At 37.1% G+C, this 18,613-nt stretch overlaps 2 protein-coding genes and 1 pseudogene across 4 annotated transcripts; 1 reads left to right on the top strand and 2 right to left on the bottom strand.

Annotated features, from left to right (window-relative positions):
* Window positions 1–18,613, bottom strand: part of LOC126591921 (uncharacterized) — a 99,910-nt pseudogene that overhangs the window by 17,794 nt on the left and 63,503 nt on the right.
* On the top strand, window positions 1,766–9,917 carry LOC126591916 (cation/H(+) antiporter 20-like). 2 transcript variants are annotated; one of them, XM_050257626.1, is made up of 6 exons: window positions 1,766–2,090; window positions 4,536–4,743; window positions 4,881–5,403; window positions 6,162–6,667; window positions 8,160–9,086; window positions 9,399–9,917. In XM_050257626.1, the coding sequence occupies exons 2-6, from the start codon at window positions 4,561–4,563 to the stop codon at window positions 9,795–9,797; spliced, it is 2,538 nt and encodes an 845-aa protein (XP_050113583.1). In that variant the 5' UTR covers window positions 1,766–2,090; window positions 4,536–4,560; the 3' UTR covers window positions 9,798–9,917. The 2 variants fall into 2 exon arrangements, with proteins under 2 accessions (XP_050113583.1, XP_050113584.1); XM_050257627.1 differs by having other exon boundaries at window positions 1,766–2,314.
* On the bottom strand, window positions 11,483–15,276 carry LOC126591917 (probable ADP-ribosylation factor GTPase-activating protein AGD6). Of its 2 annotated transcripts, none has more exons than XM_050257629.1 (4): window positions 14,234–15,276; window positions 14,028–14,117; window positions 12,092–12,593; window positions 11,483–11,903 (listed from the first exon to the last, which is right to left on the bottom strand). In XM_050257629.1, exons 1-3 carry the CDS (start codon window positions 15,062–15,064, stop codon window positions 12,093–12,095), a joined length of 1,422 nt encoding a protein of 473 aa, XP_050113586.1. In that variant the 5' UTR covers window positions 15,065–15,276; the 3' UTR covers window positions 11,483–11,903; window position 12,092. The 2 variants fall into 2 exon arrangements, with proteins under 2 accessions (XP_050113586.1, XP_050113585.1); XM_050257628.1 differs by having other exon boundaries at window positions 11,483–11,900; window positions 14,234–15,275.

The raw sequence follows: 18,613 nt of genomic DNA, 5'->3' as shown, positions 1-18,613 counted from the left end.
TACATTTTTTCTCTAACTTTGTTCGGATGAAGAAAATAAACATGGATTTTTGAAAAAAAGTCAAAATTTATAAATTGACACGAACAAATTCTCTTATTTGGATTCATAAATATAGAAATTTAGAATATCCCCATGGAAAAAACAAAAAACTTGGAATCTGAGACCTCTAATTCCCAAGTTTAAATTTAATGTAAACATGTGTCACTTTCAAATTTCTACGAGTGATAGTTTAAAAATAATAATTTCCGTATTCAAATTCAATTCTTCTTTTAGGTTCAAACAAGAAAATTCACAAATTTTATAAAACAAAATTCTGTCATTTCAATTTCCGTTATTTTAAAATTCCTCAGTAATCTTAAATTTTTTATTCCAAACATAGGGTAAAAGAAAAGGAAAACTAATGAAAATGACTTGAAAACTTTAAGTTTTAATGATAAGGACAAAATAAAGAGTAAAGTGAATAGTACCAGGATTGACTTTTTAGCGTAAAAATGTGGTTTTTTGTTAAAGTGAACAGTTACAGAAGCTTTTCGTTAAAGTTCCCTAAAAGAAATGATTAATTTCCATCACACTACTCTTTGTTCCTCTCCCCCACTCCCTCTTAATTGTGTATGTCCCTTGATTTTATCGCAATTTATTTAATTATGTGACTATGAATAAGAGAGGAAGTAAAAGAGGGTAAAAATCGAGAGAGTGCAGAAAACGTTTCTCATTTTTAATACTAGAGTCAGATGAATTTTGGACCGTCTACTACTGCGCAAGTACTAATCTTTGACATTGTGGGTAATATTAATGGAGAGGCACGCATTTGATGAGTACAATGGATTATTATTGTTTGGTATTAGTCGCATTATGTATGGTCCAAAGTTGATTGAGGTGCCACGGGTCAGGTTCAATGTGGAGTCGTGAACAAAAATCACAATCCCTTTTTGCAAGAATCTCGTGATATTCGTTTGATCAAACTTGAAAACAAAAATTCATTTTAGCCACGTACATGAAGTGTTTGGAGTTTTGGGTTCACTTTGGTTGGTAACATGGAAAGAAGAATCGGCATATATGGAGACAAGTTAGTTATGATTCATCCTGTTCTTTTTACAAAATCAAGTACTATTTTTAGCAGTATCGAAGATATGTATATATATACCAATGTTAACATATTGCATTAACAACAAATACAAGTAATATTGAAGAGTAGAGCATATAATAAAGGTCTTCGAGAGCATTTGAGTAAATAACCTTAATCATTTGAGCTCAATTACTTGGGTTAACCAACTAGGTTTAAAATGAATGAAATTCACACTGTCCATAATACGTGAATGTCTAACTAGTTAATAAACAACTAAGTTTAAAGTACCTACTAACGGTTAATTTACTGATATTAGATATATGTTTCTCTCTAATGCCGAAAGAGTCACAAGTTCAAATCATCCTCTGTATAATAAAATAAGGGTAAATATCAGTTTACTATCTTCATATTTCGTTGTTTTCAACATTTAGTACATCAAGTTTTTTTTCATCCAAGAGTCATTCCTAAAGTGTAAAATTTGGGACAGTCTCATACATCCGTTAGTCAAACTGTTAAGTCTTCCGTTAATTAATGATGTGACATCCACATGTCACGTGTCAATAAGGGCCCAACGTCGATATTAAAAAAATTAAAAATTACAAAATTACAAAAAAAAAAAAAAAAAAGCTGTTCTTCCTCAACCTCGACCATCCCTCCTTTCTCCCTCCCTTCTCGGCCTCCATCCATATGTGCAAATCCAACCCTCTCCCTCCCTCAACCCCCAACCCACTCAATTTAAAAAAAAAAAAAAAAAAAAAGTTTCTGGGCACCCTACCTCAACCCTCGACCCTCTCCCTCCCTTCTCTCCTTCACCAATGGCGGAGCCAATGCGTGGGCATTGGGCTCCCTTGACCGCAATAGATTTGTAACTTATCCCTTTAAAATTTTTTTTTGACCCCTTTAATGAAAGAAGCCAGTTTTCCCAGAACCCAGTCCACACTAGATCTGAAAGAAGCCATCCTTCCTCCCTACGATCTCTCTTGTTCTCCAGGTCGCGTTCTTCTAGCTCGGCGTCCTTCCTTTGGTAAGCTTCTCTTGTCTGAAATTTCATTATTTATTTGTTTGGGTTTTTAAATTTGGGGAGGGGAGAATCTGAGTGAAAGAGGGGTGGGAAGAGCGAAGGGATGAGGTTTGCAGTGATTAGTAGAGTGAAATAGGAATTGGACGTAAGGGGTTAGGGCTTTTGCCGTGACAAGCTTCAGAGGGCTTAGCTTGCGATCGCCGTCGACGGCAAAGGAGGACTCTCGGGTAAGTTGATTTCGTTCTACCTATCAGCTGAATTAAGTTGGGTATTTGAAGTTCATAGTCCTAGCATACTATTCAAGCATCCAAACTGTTGATTCAAATTATCAGAACCAAAAAACAGAGTCTGAATGTGGGGTTTTTTTTTTCAAAGAATGTTAAATTTCAAATCTTAATCTTGGATTATCTCAATTGGGATTATTATGTTGTACTTTTTTTATGGTAAAAGTATTCATTGGACTTTAATGAAGTTCCTTGTATAATTTGGTGTTATTTTTTGTGATTTGATTTGGTGTTGTATTGAATTATTTCTTAGTTTCTGCTTTGATTTTAGATGTTGGGTCAGCTGGGATTTAGTAAAGATTCGAACTTTACGATTTTTGTGATGGATGATTTTATAATTTGTCTAAGTTGATTTTAGGGTTGTTTCAATGGAGGATGCACAAGAAGTATCTGATACAATGTTAGACAAAGTAGAGATGGTGTGCAGAGAGGGTGTGCAGGGACCTGGCTTCTCTGCCCTCCTGTTCCATACACTCCCATTCCATTCTATTTATGTGATCACGGTTAAGTCACGTTAACATTTTATATCACTATTGATTTTTGTCTTATTATCTCTATAAAAAAAAATCAATATAAAATGTTGACGTGGCTTAACTGTGACCGCACAAAATAAGAGGTGATGAGAGTGTATGAGAACTGGGAGAGCAAAGAAGCCGGGTCCGGGTGTGCAGAGGAGGAGAGAGAGGAGGGTTAGAGAAGGGAGGGAGAAGAAGATGTTCGAAGGAGAAGAACAACATTTTTTTTTTTTTGTAATTTTGTATTTTTTGATACCCACGTGGGACCCTTATTGACACGTGGCGTCCAGTCATTGTCCACGTGGACGTCACGTCATCAGTTAATGAAAAGCTTAACAGTTTGACTAACGGATTTATGAGTGTCCCAAAATTTACACTTTAGGTATGACTTTGGGATGAAAAAAACTTGATGTAATATTGAAAACTACGAAATATGAAGGTAGTAAACTGATATTTATCCATAAAATAAAAACAATGGATTATCAAATGCCAAATTACGCTTTTGTTGCCCTTCACTATGTGACCTCACTTTAATTACGGGATAATTTGATTGCGGTCCCTAATCTTTAACATTCTTTGATTAAAACCTTAATAGTATTCAAAGTTTGATCAAGGTCCCTTGACTTTGTACACCTCATTATATTACTATTAATATTTATATTCTTATAGTTTTGCAATTAATTGTTTGATATTTTATGAGATTTATAATCCTATAAATTTAAAATCCTTCATTATAATACTATTAGAAACGGTTATAATAAAAAAAAATTCAAACATTTTAATTGAATAAATGGATAAAAATTATGTAAAAATAAGAAATAATAAATGGCAAAAGAATGTATCCATAGTGTTAAAAAAATTGGTACATTTTACAAAAAAATTGGTACATTTCACATATAACAAAGTGGTACATTAATAAAGAAGAATGGATACATCATAAATAAATTAGGGTACAAATAAAAGATTAAAAATTATGAGTACAAATGAATTTTTAAAAATATAGGTGCTAAAAGAAATTAATAAATGGGTACAAAATAAAACTAAAAAGAAAATACTACAAATTTAAAAAAAAAAATTTGCAAATTAAAAGTGGGTACAAACTAAAAATATAAATATATGGTACAAAGTTTAGGCATAAAACATAAATATACCATATGTAATTTTTCTATCATTGATTAAATATACAATGTCACGTGATGGTATACACATGGATACAAACACAAATAAAACTTTAAAAAATATGGGCACAAAAAGAAACTATATATGGGTACAAATTAAAAATGAAAAGAAAATTGGTACAAATTAAAAAAATATTTGCAAATTAAAAATTGGTACAAACTAAAAATAAAAATATATGATAAAAAATTTAGCCATAAATATAAATATACTAATTGTAACATTTTTAACACTAAAGGAATATATTTAAAAATAAAAATATTTTATTATTCAAATAATTAATGATGTTATTAATACTAAGGACCTTGATCAAAAATTGAAAGTGAATAGGATTTTAATCAATGGAGTAACAAAAAGAAGGATGTGAACCTAATTTTCCCCTTTAATTACCCTTACTCGCAACGACAAAAACCAACACTCGCTCCCCCTCTCTATAAATTGCTTAGTTTTCCATGATATCCTATTATATACAGCTACTAGATATTTGCATAACACACGATGGCTCTGGTGAATGTAACTTCAATCAAAACTGCATCAAGTGGATTATTGCAAGGTGACAATCCTCTAAACTTCGCCTTCCCACTCTTAATCGTCCAAACCACCTTAATCATCGTCGTCAGCCGCTTCCTCGCCTTCCTTCTCAAACCCCTCCGCCAACCCAAAGTCATCGCCGAGATTGCTGTAAGTCCTACTCTCCTAATTTATTCGAACTTGAGACATGTTCTAATTTGTATCGAGATAACTATTTACATGTGTCTAATTCTTCATAATTAATTCTTATTTTATAATTATTTTTTCTCATTTATTTATTTGTGTAGGGTGGAATATTGCTTGGGCCGTCAGCCTTCGGAAGAAACAAAGACTACCTACACAAAATATTTCCCTCATGGAGCACTCCAATACTCGAAACCGTGGCAAGCATTGGTCTTCTCTTTTTCTTGTTCCTCGTAGGCATTGAGCTCGATTTAAGCTCAATCCGACGTCGTAGTGGCCGAAGTTCATTCGGCATAGCCCTCGCTGGCATATCGGTGCCCTTCCTATGTGGCATCGGCGTCGCTGTGATCCTCCGGAGAACGATCGACGGGGCTGACAAAGTCGGCTTCAGTCAGTTCGTTGTGTTCATGGGAGTATCGCTTTCGATCACGGCCTTCCCTGTACTCGCCCGCATTTTAGCAGAGCTCAAGCTTTTAACTACTAGGGTTGGCGAAACTGCCATGGCTGCTGCCGCGTTGAATGACGTCGCTGCATGGATTTTGCTCGCTCTTGCGGTGGCATTCGCCGGTGACGGCGTTGGTGGCCACAAGAAAAGTCCTCTGGTATCAGTCTGGGTCCTCTTATCAGGTTTGTCTGGTCCAAAAGTTTCCACAATATGCTCGATTTTTTTTTCATTTTTTTCCTTTTCACAAGTTTATTTTTATTTTCCATTTTTTTAAATAAACAATTCGTGTAATTGTAGTCGTGACCTACTCCAGCAAATGAGAGATTGGGTACTACTTTACTAGTGTATTTAAGACATAGTTATGTGCTATACTATTTCACTTAAGGTGTATTTAACTTTTATAGTTTTATTAATATATTTATCTTACAAGTGAAATATATACTAATTCAATCATACGTTTGTATTCTAACTCATGAAATAATATATAACTCGTTTGGATGTACTTTTGTAATTACTGAAAACGTTTTTACAAAAAATATTTTTGGGTTTCAAAAGCACTTTAAGTACTGTTTCAGGATTTACTTACATTTTTACTAAAGATAGGTTCTAGAAACATTTTCACCAAAAGCGCTTTCAGCCATTTTAAAAGCACATCCAAACGAGCTCATAATGGTCCGTGACAATTGTTTATAAAACACATATAACTTATTTCTCCACTTAAAGTAAATAAATTAATATGTTATCAAAACCTCCCTATGAATTGAGTTTTACATAAGTGGCTCGCTGTTTTTTAGTACAACGATATATTTTACACTAAGAGAATGGGGAGAACTAGTATACAACGTGGTCACTTATCATTTATTTAATATCTATATTTTGTTTAATATTCTGTATTTTTAGACCTTGGTAACATTGGCATTTACTGCCTTGTGAATCTCAGGTGTTGCATTTGTTGCCTTCATGATGGTGGTGATCCGACCGGCCATGAACTGGGTGGCCCGCCGGAGCTCCCCAGAACAAGATGCCGTAGACGAAGCTTATATATGCCTAACCCTAGCCGGAGTCATGGTATCCGGATTCATTACTGACCTAATTGGTATCCATTCTATATTTGGAGCCTTTGTCTTTGGTCTAACAATTCCCAAAGAAGGACAGTTTGCGGACAGATTGATAGTGAGGACTGAGGACTTTGTGTCCGGCTTGTTGCTTCCACTTTACTTTGCATCAAGTGGGTTGAAGACCGATGTAGCAAAGATACACGGTGCAGAGGCTTGGGGGCTGTTGGTGCTTGTTATATCGATCGCATGTGCCGGGAAGATTTTGGGGACGTTTGTGGTGGCAATGGCGTTTATGTTTCGGGCTAGAGAATCGTTGACGCTTGGTGTGCTCATGAACACCAAAGGGTTGGTGGAGCTCATTGTTCTCAACATTGGCAAGGAGAAAAAGGTCAGCTAATTATTATTGATTTAATTTTTACCACAAATTTCCATTATAAAAGCAAGTATGAAATTTACAAATTACTAGTAATGGAAAATGAAAAGAAAAAACAAAAATTTAGATTGTACTAATAGCTAGAAAGAGTATTAAAACTGTGAATATTATCTTCGAACTTGGAATAGATGGTAACCATAATTTGTTACCAGTTGTATTACTTTTAAAAGAAAAATACGATAAAAAAAAAAGTGTCATGAGATGTTAGGGAATCATTTGCAAAATCAAAATCATTTGAAAACAACAACTCAACTTTTCCCCTCATCTCTTTGCTTTTTTGAAAGATTTCTTAAAAGCTTTTGCCAATCCATGAATCCTTTGGTGCGTTATGACAATTTCTCTCCCCCCCCCCCTGCATGATGACACACTTCGATAGTTAAATGTCGTTGAAAAGATTAAAAGCATGCATATCTGGCATAGTTGTCTCGTCGGCCTTTGCTTTATTGTGAATCCATCCAAAAATAAAGTTGGGTGGTATATAGATTCTATCAATTATTGCTATAAGAGGCTTTGACGAATCTTATACTTAAAAAATAAGAAGTTTTAACGAAAAATCAACAGTACTGTTCACTTTAACGAAAAATCATATTTTTTACACTAAAATATCAAACCTAGTACTATTTACTTTACCCTTTATTTTGTCATTATCGTTAAAACTCAAAGTTTTCAAATCATTTTCATTGATTTTCCTTATAAAATATTTAAAAGTGGTGGATTCGTCTTGTTGGACAAGATTTTCCTCTTTAATCCACCTTTTGCCTTATTCAATCTCCTCCGTAATTTAAATAAAGTTAGCATGAATTATCTTGTCGGTTGTGTAAAAAAAGGTAAAAACCTGTCTATTTGAGGAGGTTTTATATATATAATTTTATAGGATTTGTCTGTACTCTGGAGCATAGTGTTGTCTTTAAGTATAATGGCAATGCTACTCCAACGCGTTGTTCTTGTCTATGCATTCCCAGAAGATGAATGGATCAATCTAAAAGGTTATGGTTTTTATGGGGAAGCATGATGCAACTCCAACGTGTTCCGTTAGGTCACGATTCGTCAAAAACATCAACTAATTAAGGAGAATTAGGAATTCGTCGTGTTCGAGGGAGACTTCAGCTTTCTACTATATAGGAATTGTTTATTAGCACAAACATAAAAAAATAAACTAACTAGCGAGCTTAAGAAAATCCATGTAGTGACATGATCATGTTAATCTAAGGTGTTCGTATAATTAAAACACGCTGGAGTAATAACTTGGATCGTCATGTTCCAATGACATCTTATTTAGTTATTGTTAAATCCCTCTACGTGTGCTAGCAAGAGTTCTACCATTGGCTTCTACATATTAGGTTACAATACCGAATACGAAGTGTTATGTGTAACATGCGTAGCACCAAAATTACAATACGAAGTGTTATATATAACTCTTACAACTTTCTCTTTAATTTGATCTCAGGTGCTTAATGATGAGACATTTGCTATTCTGGTCCTCATGGCACTCTTCACCACCTTTATCACCAGTCCATTAGTGATGGCCATTTACAAGCCCGCACGTGACATCTCAGTTCGCACTCACCGTAAGCTCTGTGATCTGTCAACCACTGAATCCTTCAAGGACGAGCTTCGAGTTCTGGCGTGTGTTCATGGGCCTGCCAATGTGCCCTCACTCATTAGCCTCATTGAGTCCGTCAGAAGTGACAAGAAAGCCCAACTCAAACTCTTCCTCATGCACCTTGTGGAGCTCACTGAGCGGTCTTCGTCCATCATCATGGTCCAACGGGCCCGAAAGAATGGCTTTCCCTTCTTTAATCGATTGGGCGGCGGCCCATGGAGCCACGGCGCTGTTTCCGCCTTCAAGGCCTATAGCCAATTGGGCCGAGTCTCGGTCCGACCCACAACCGCAATTTCAGCCCTGTCCACAATGTACGAGGATATTTGTCATGTGGCGGACGACCAGAGGGTGACGATGATCATCTTGCCATTCCACAAACAATGGATGCGTGAGGGCGATAATCATGAAGCGACGGAGGTTGTTGGCCACGGCTGGCGAGGGGTCAACCAGAGGGTGCTTCAAACTGCGCCGTGCTCGGTTGCAGTGCTCGTTGATCGGGGGTTTGGTAACACCGGAGCCCAAACTCCAAGGCCTAGCACCACTGTGACCCGACGAGTTTGCATTGTGTTTTTTGGTGGGCCTGATGATCGCGAGGCCTTGGAGTTTGGCGGTAGGATGGCCGAACACCCGACAGTTAAAGTGACGGTTGTGAAATTTGTTGAGAAAGAGGGCATGGAGAGTAATGGGATCATGTTAAAGCCTTCGCCCTCCAAGTCTACCGAGAATAGCTATTGTTTCTCCACAGCTAAAATGGACCGAAAGAAAGAAAAGGTATGCATGATGTTCCAACATTTTGAAAATAATTTACCTCTCACCGGTTCGATACTCTTTCTGGGACGTGAAGGGAAGATTTTCTCATCTATTTGATCATTCACAAATGCACCTTTGTCACACGGGTGTCATACCCTAAAAGATTAGTCTTCTTTCTTTTCTTTTTTGAAAAGGGGACAAGCTGGTGGCTTCTCTACAGCAGTCCACCATTACGAGGGCCGGAATGACTCACAGAGGGGAATCACACAAGTTTAGTATATATGTTTATCATTTTTAAGTATGTATTAATCTTTTGTAAATTTTGATCATCAGGAGCTGGATGAGGAAGCAGTGGCTGAGTTCAGAAGCAAGTGGCACGGGAAAGCAGAGTACATAGAGAAGGTGGCAGCCAATAACATTGTGGAGGGGGTTTTGGAAATAGGAAGAAGTCGAGATCATGACCTGTTAATTGTAGGCAAGGGAAGATTCCCGTCACCCATGGTGGCAGAATTGGCCGACCGCCATGCAGAGCATGCAGAGTTAGGCCCCATTGGAGACATATTGGCTTCATCGAGCCAGGGTGTGGTCTCATCAGTGCTTGTGATTCAACAACATGACGTAGCTCATGCTGTGGAGGCTCCGGTGTCGAAGGTACTGCACGGTGATTACGAAAGGTTCATCGCGGATGAGTCCTCCAGTTCTGTGCTTGAGATCTCTAAGGAATCTGTGTGACCCAATTCGCTAATTTAACAAGTACAAATTTAGTGTTTATACGTAAGTCTCTGCATGTGTACGCTAGCTCATAATCACATGGTCTAACAGCGTTGGTCTTTGCTTTGTTAGAGGATTTCATTTCAAATCTTATGAATGATAGTTAGTCGAACGAAAAGAGAAAAAAAAAAAAGAGAAAAAAAAGAAAGTGAATATTCATAGATGATAAATCTGAATAAATTCATCAATGAGATTGAGATTGGATATATATATATTGCCACTAAAAAATTAAAAAAAAACTACTTGCGAGGCAAAAATAATTCGTCTTCTAAATCAGACATTAGTCGCCTAGGTTCCAAGGCAACAGATATCCATTGAGCAAAAGTCGTCGCGTAAAGCTCATCACACAACTTTTAACCGACGGAAATTATATTCTGTTGGGCAACTTCACCTTTGCAGACGAACGTGCCAACGGACCTTCGTTGGGTAAGTCCGTGTTGACCTTAGAGATCCGATGATAAATTTTGCTTTGCAGATTCTAAAACGATTAGATGTTTTGCTATTTTGATCCTGATGACAGTTTTTACCACCTTCATGATAACTCCAGCAGCGATGACCATTTACAATCCCCATGGGGTGTCATTGCCTCTCAAAATCCCCGTCTCTTACAGCGACAGTATTTCCGACCAAAACCTCCAAGAGACGAAAGGACCCTCAAATCCTTCATTGTAGGCACTTCAAGTTCAAACACAAGTTTGGTACACAATGCGGCCCACAAGAATAAGCCATTCAACATCTTTGCATGTTGGAATGTTGCCCAAATACAAAATTGTGACAAATGGTCCAGCAGCATGAACGTCCTTATAGAAGATAGTGTAAGAACTCAATATTTATACACTATGAAGGCTTTAGAGAGATTTTAATTTTGGCGTGAGTTTAGATTGGGTGTAGGGTTAATATAGAGAAAAAAATGAAAGGATCGGGTTGTAGATGATGTCAAGTGGCACACTGTGATTGGTTGAAAATCTTATCAAAAATCTATCCACAAGAATTCTAAACATATAGTAACACGTGACGCGATATAATTGGTTAAATTTTTTATCAAAAAGCTATTCACAAAATCCAAATCCTATAGTTATAGTTTCTTTTTTCTATCTCATTTGTCCTTATTTACTATATCAACATACCAATTTACACTTGGCCTATTATTTTTAGCACCGGTTGTAGGAGAAATACTTCAGGAAGTTATTCCAGGACATTCTGTATTACTGAATAAGGCGCCTACCCTATATAGATTAGACATATAGGCGTTCCAACCCGTCTTACGAGCTCATGACACGTGACACTACGAAATTGGTTAAAAATCTAATTAAAAATCAAACCACAAAAATTGTAATATCGGATAATAACATGTGACGTGACGAGATTTGTTAAAAATCCGATCACAAATTAGATATAAAATTATCTTTTATTATTATAAAAATAATTTTTTAATACCAATCCATCTATGGAGCGGAGCTCCACTCGGCCAATTATTATTCACTAATTCCCTTAGTGGAATGGAGTTGCTCTAAATGGTTAAATAGAGCAGCATAAGAGAACGGAAAGAAGGGAGCGGGGCAGGGATTTGAGAAGCCGAACATGGTCATACTATTCAGATGATTGCTAATGACTGATATTTGAATGAGGGATAACAAACAAGAACAAATGCAAATCATATGAAAATTTCATTCCTGAAATCCCACAAACAAATTCAAACTTTCGGTCCTCTTTTGAATCGGGCAATTAACCCCCGTGTTGGTAGTTGTACATATATAAACAACTTTTGGAAAACGACGAATATCCCAATTAAGTTAACATAAAAATCTTTTCCAGATGAAAGAGAGAGGAGAAAACTTTACTGCAAATATACTAACCTCAACAAAAGTTTCTTTTCCATGGAAATGGATCTAAATTCCAACAAATCACCAACCAATCAGTCAGCACCAGCTGCTAACAATTCCGCCTCCATCAAATTCCATATCCATCACCTAGGTATCACCCTTGGCATCCATCCGTTTTGAGTTCTAATTTGTGTCCGCGACAAATGGGTTAACCAGAAATTGCAGAGACCACGTGAGGTTCCTACTTGGATATACAATGCAAAACAGGAATAAGAACTCCAAACTAAACCCGTAACTATCTCAAGCCAAATTCAATTCAAGACAAATATCATTTCGAGCACCCGCATATACTGGTGGAACAGCATGGTAAAAAGGTAAGATATGGAAAAGGTTATAAATAACCAGAAAATTAGTTCCCTGTATTACACTAACCTTAGTTAAAGCCTCCCCCAGTCCACGCTGAATCAGATTTCCCATTGTGACCAGCCTTTGAAATAGATGCACTCTGGTAAGCATTATCATATCCATCATCTTTCCCATCATCCCAACCAGCCCAACCATCATTGCTATTGGATCCCGTTCCTTTAGTAGTCTCTTGCTTCCTTGTGTCTTTTTGGTCCCAATCATCCCAAGAACTAGAGCCATAAGAATTAAGATTCCCACTCGATGATTGCCCCCCTACGGAAGAAGAATTCCATTCTTTGTTCTCCTGTTTAAACTCTTGATAGTATCCATTCTGTTCACTATCATTTCGTTGCCAGTTATTCTCAGCTTTCCAGTTTGTTCCGTCTTTAGTGTACTCTTCAACCTTCTGTGATGCCATTGCCATGACCCCTTTCATAATCCCCCAAGTCCTTTGTCCTATCTCTGACGTCTTTGCCGTGACAACATTAACAGTTTCGTTCACCTTGTAATCATAGCCGCCTTCTTTCACCTGTTAAAAAAGTTCGATCATACAACTTCATTATCAAATTTCAGAAATGGGCAAATTAATTTAATGTGAAAATATTGTGTACCACATCCACATAACACAAATGAAACTAGAACAATTTCATGGAAACTTTGTATAAGATGTCTAAACGGAGCTTTTAAGTGATGTTTAGTGGTCGCTCTCTCTCACACAAACTCTCAGTCTCACACACATGGATTAGGACTGAAAACTCTCATACCCTTCTTGAAAATGTTAAAAAGAAAGTAAAGAAAGAGAAACAAAAATGCGTAAATCACCCAAATGTGTCTTCCATACGATATATGTTCCTTTTCCCTCCATTAATACATTTTTATTTAATATTTTCAAACCTCAGGATATTTAGGTTAATCAATTACAAAAGGAATAGGAAGAGCCAATGGCTATCCATTTGGCCAACCTGGGTGTTTGATACGTGTTAATTGAGGTGATGAATGTGATGAGTAGTGGCGGTGGCCTGCCAGTAATTGAGGCCACGTGGGAGATTTTATGCTTGTAATTGTTTGGGGTAGACTGTTTGGTAATTGTTTCTATGTCTATAGGAGATGTTATGGTTGTAATGGTATTTCGAGATGCTATTTATTGAAGTGGGGAGGTCAAGGTGAAGAGGTGTTTAATACAACCAATAAGCAAGTCATTGGTTCTGAGGAGTTAACCCACTGTATTTGGAAATGGAGGGTTACAAAATAAAACTTGTGAAACAATTTGAAAATTAAAAAGAGTTACTTGGTGAGGCAATAGAGAAATGACACAATATCGAGCCTGTTCACCTAATTTATCTGAATATTTAAAAGAACAATTAAAAGGGAGGAAATCACCATATTTTTTAGAGTAAAGTTGTCTTCCAGCATACTAACCATCTTCTGATTGGAATGATCAGAAATGCATTTTTACTGAGAACTAAATGTTAATTAAGCTGAAAAGTAAGAGACCACTTTGTTTTCATTTTCCTGTTTATTGCCTTTCGCTATTGCAGTTAAGCTAGAGTTTCCTAGCTCAAAAGTGATGTTTGCACAAATAAGATCACAGTTAAAACATCGAACCAAATGTCAGGCATACGAACCAAAAAGGTTATAAACCAAGAGTACCACTAAAAGCACACATTACAGTTGAGAATCATGAAGTTGTACACTATCAAACTGACAAAGCACATAACAGTGAGGATTTTGAAAAGGAAAAAACACAACTAATAGAACAAAGGGTGCCAAACATATACCACTATAGCCAAAAGAAATGCAGCAGGCATACAGCATACGTAGGGATGCCATTGACGGCATTCAAAGTAAGTATTAAACATGCAGTGTAGTGCATGGCATTTCAATCATATCCAAATATAAATGCCTGGCAGTAGCGGAGCAATCGTCTAGCATCTAACAAATTTAAGAATGGATAGAGAAATACCTTAGTAGTTATCTCTTTTGTGCCTGCCTGGACTACACTTGCAGCTGACTGAGCCGCCGATGCAGCAACCAAGGATAACTTTCCAAAACCCTATTCAAAATAAATAAACGGAAAACCAAAAACAGAAAGGTATTGTATATCAATATCAGCCATTTCCATCTACAATCACGAATCAAGAATTAACATAATAACAAAAATAATGCAACCTGAGATACAGCAGACAACACATCGCCTTGCGCATTCACATTATGATTCTGAGAAGGGGCGGGGTTCGATCCGAACCCGACATACTTCCCGCCCTGTGAGGGCGGTAGCCCGTCAGGCCGCGACTCATTCTCCGCCATTTTCCTGGCGAAAAAGCTCTCCTTGTTAGCCGCAGAAGCCTCGAATTGCGATCTCGTGATGTCCTCCGTGGACCTCGATCTGGCCGGCATGCCACCTCCATATCCACCACTACCACTACCACCACCACCGTGAGCAACGCCGCCTCTAAAGTTACCGGTCGACTGATTCCTCCTCATATCGTTCGACGATCTGAAACCGTCGTCGTCCCAACTATCCCACCCCCCATTATTCCCAGAACCACCTCCCCTGCCGCTTCCGCCGCCGCCGCCTTGGGCCAAAGGCGGCTTCTTTTTCCCAAACCCTAGCGCCTCCTTCACGACGGGCGGGTCCCTCCAAGGACGCCCCTCGGCTAGGGCTTGAATCCGATCCCGGTACACGCTGGCGGCGTTGGTGTTGTACTTGGTGACGATATCCGTCTCCTTAGGAACGCCGTAGCTGGCAAGGAAGGCGTTGAGCTGCTCGTTGCCGCCGGCCTCCATCTTCTTGATCTGGATCTCGGACCACGAGTCCATGGTCACGGATCGGACGAACGAGATGTGGACGCCGAGCCCGCGGTGCTTGCCGGAGCACTCTAAGCACATGAAGACGCCGTACGAAACCGAAGCCCACTGCGGGTTCTTTTGGGAGCAGTCCACGCAGATCTTGTTCCCCGGCTGCGATTGCAGGTCCCGTAGCCGTCGAGATGCCGCCATTTTTTTTCTCTAAGTCCGATCCGGGTCCGATCTGAATCGGATGGTACGAAAAATCGGATCAAAATTTGGAAAAATTAAAATGGAAAATTAAAAAAAAGAAAAGAAATTAATTGGGGAATGAATTGAGATGGGGAGGTAGGAGGAATGTGGGGGAGGGAGGGGAGGAGAATTTGGAGGATCACCGACAGCGTCAAATTCGTCGAACACGGTTTTGTAATAAAAGGGATGGATTAAAACCGATTGACTCCACTGCTCCTCCTGCATATCGCCAGGGTGGCACGTGCGGTGAATTTTGTATTACTTTTTGTTTTTTTATGAATTCAGAAGTAACGAACTTACCAAATTAGGTTTTTTTTTTTTTTTTTTAATTTACCACAAATGGTTTATAATTTTCACTTTTATGTTTTAATTCAATCAATTTAGCTTCAATGTTCAATATTCAGTTCACACGTCAATCTGATTCTTGCTGTCAAATTTTGTTGAAAAAAACTAATTAATGTGCTAACACACTAGTGAATTAATAAATAGTTTAAAATATTAAATAGAAATCTCTAAAATAAAACGTTAATTAATTAATAAAAATTATAGACAAAAAGTCCCTCTCCCTTCTTTTCTTCCCTCTCCTCCAAGCCTTCCCTCTCCGCTTTCTCATGATGGCGTCAACTTGTGGTTTGAATTTAAATTGGTTCAATTTGTGGTTTCTCGTTGTCGGTGGTGTCAATGTTTGGCTTTATAGAATATATAGGTTGCGACGCAAGCACCATCAACAATAATCTCAAGTTTTTTCGTCAAGGTGAAGAAGGCGTAAAGCATGAGGACGTTGACGATCATGACCCGGATTTTTGCGTTAGAATTGGGTTGGGTTTTGGCGGTGGTTGCATGGGAGTTATGGATCGAAGAGAGAAGGGAAAAAGAGAACAGAGATTTTATTATCATTCATTTATTTATATATATTTTTTTCATACTGAATTAAATTATTTTTATATTTATTAATAGTTAAATTTGTTTATCCACATGGCAATTAATAAGTAAAGTTCTGATTCTACATGTATGCCACATTAGCATACTAATAAATTTTTAAGGATATGAACGTTAAGGAACAAATTGATATAAGGGAATAAACATGAAGGACCGAATTGATTCAATTGAAAAATAAATGACGAAACTATTGATTCATAAAACATAAGGGACCATTGATGATAAAATCCCTACCAAATTTGTTTGGAACAACAAAAGAAGAAGAACTCGTTTGGATGTATTTTTAAAATAACTAAAAGCATTTTTGGTGAAAATATTTTTGGAACTAATCCTTAGTAAAAATGCAAGTAAATCCTTAAAAAAAACACTTAAAGTGCTTCTTAGAAGAAGTACATAACTGATTTTTTTTTTTTTGCAGAAAGCACTTAAATTACTTTTGGAACCCAAAAACATTTTCTTTAAAAGCGCTTTCAGCCATTTTAAAAGTATATCCAAACGAGCCCGAAATTAATGAATTGGTTTTTGCTTTTGTCAAGTTACGTAATTAGTTGATTTACGTATTTTGTATGAGTTTTATTTCTCTTTCTTCACTTCAAGAACCTAGACGATACAAAGAAATCTTATTTATAAATTAACAGAAAAATAAAAAAGAATAATTACAATTAAAGAGCTCTTCAAACAATTTTAACAACTCTCACTCAGAGAGGGTATTGAGAGGTGTGAAAGGTGCGCACAGGGCCTCAAATTTGAAAGGGTCCTTAAAATTTTGTCACCTAATATTTATATGTAATAGTCACTTAGTATTATGGTCTGGTGATATTCTTCTTCACTTGTAAGTGACAGATCTTAGGTTTGAATCTCGTAGATGGTGAATTCGATACCAAATTAGGTTTTCCGTTGTGTGGCTTAACCAAACTCTTCCTCCTCTTAGTGTAAAATATATCGTTGTATTAAAAAACTAAATAAATATATATATATATATATATATTTATATTTATATGAAATAATGTTCTATATTTAAAAATTGCTTTTGTTAGCATTTTAAAATCTCATGGTGCACTCATTATAAGCTTTAATTTGTTTCCTTTCTAAATATAAAAATTTGGAGTACAATGAGATACTTTTAATGGCAATAATATCACCTTAAATGTCACGCCCCGATCCAAACATACGGCTAGACACATGACAAGGAAAATAATGTCCGTTGAATACGGTATAAGTTATGGAATAAAATACTTTAACTGATAAACCAAAATAATATGAAGGTGGCTAAGTTCTCCACAAAATATTTACAAATATGTACATCCCAAAAAGAAGCATAATCTTTGCTTTGCTAAGAACAAGATTAAGGTGCTCAAAAGGAAGTCCCAAAGATAAAGTACAAGATAGGATATAGGGGTAACTTAGCACTCCAAATCTTTGATAACTGTACTGCTACCCCACCTACGAACCTCTCAAAGCTACTCAGACTTGTTACCTGTAAGATCAGTGCCTACCCCATCGAAATGGAGCACCGGGCAAACAACAACCCGGATAAGCTACGAAGCATGTGTGAGCGATAAATAATACAAAGTATATAATACTAATAATAAAACTAACCATCATTCACAATTATAAACCTTGAATATAAATCATTTATAAGAAATCGCTACCAAACCTTGCAACCTCCAAAGGAGTCACACATACATCCAACAAGTTTTCTAAATCAAAACTTAGAGTTCTCAAGGCCACATTCACATATATATTCAAAACTAGAGTTAGAGAGACGTCGTTCGTCCGAAACCTACGCAAGTAATTAAATAGGAAGTGGCCCCTAAAACGGATCAACCAAGCAAAGCCACCCCTAAGAAAGTAACCAAGTAGGTAGTGACCCCCTAATGCAGATTAACCAAGCAGAGTCACCCCTGAGAAAATAACCAAATAGGTAATGACCCCCCAATGCGGATTAACCAAACAGAGTCACTCCTATAACTATTGGAAGGTGATCACCCAATGCGAATTAACCAAGCATGATCACCTTTAAATGTGTATGACCATACCTAGGATATAAGAATCGTCCAACGCGGATTAACCAAGTGCGATCCACAAATAGTATGGTCCCTTAACGCGGATTAACCAAGCAGGACCATCCAGGACCATTGCTACGTGGTGCAGACTTAGTGTCACCTAACCCCATGACACTAGGGTAATGGTCCTTCACAATCCATCATTTTTATCAACCATCACATATACAATCCATCATTTTTATCAACTATCACATATATATCTCAAAACACAATCTATCACAGTTCAATTATCCAAGTCACCTAATGTTTCATAAGCAGATCGACGACAACTTACTAGCAACAATTATTTAGCATCAGAACTATTTTAAGAATCAATAGTGTAACCACAAAGTTTATTAGCACAAAAGATTTCAAAGCAATAACCATAACACATAGATTAGAATTACTCACCTGAGATCCACACTAACGCGCTAAAACACAAGAGTCAAGGCATCACGTTCTATCACCGCCTAATAAGGTACAAACCACATTTAGATTTCCTTCGACAATTCACATACTTAAAACT

The sequence above is a fragment of the Malus sylvestris genome, chromosome 12 (assembly GCF_916048215.2).
Source record: "Malus sylvestris chromosome 12, drMalSylv7.2, whole genome shotgun sequence".
NCBI lineage: Eukaryota > Viridiplantae > Streptophyta > Magnoliopsida > Rosales > Rosaceae > Malus > Malus sylvestris.
Note: the sequence above shows the minus strand (reverse complement) of the source record. Positions and strands in the feature narration are given on the sequence as shown.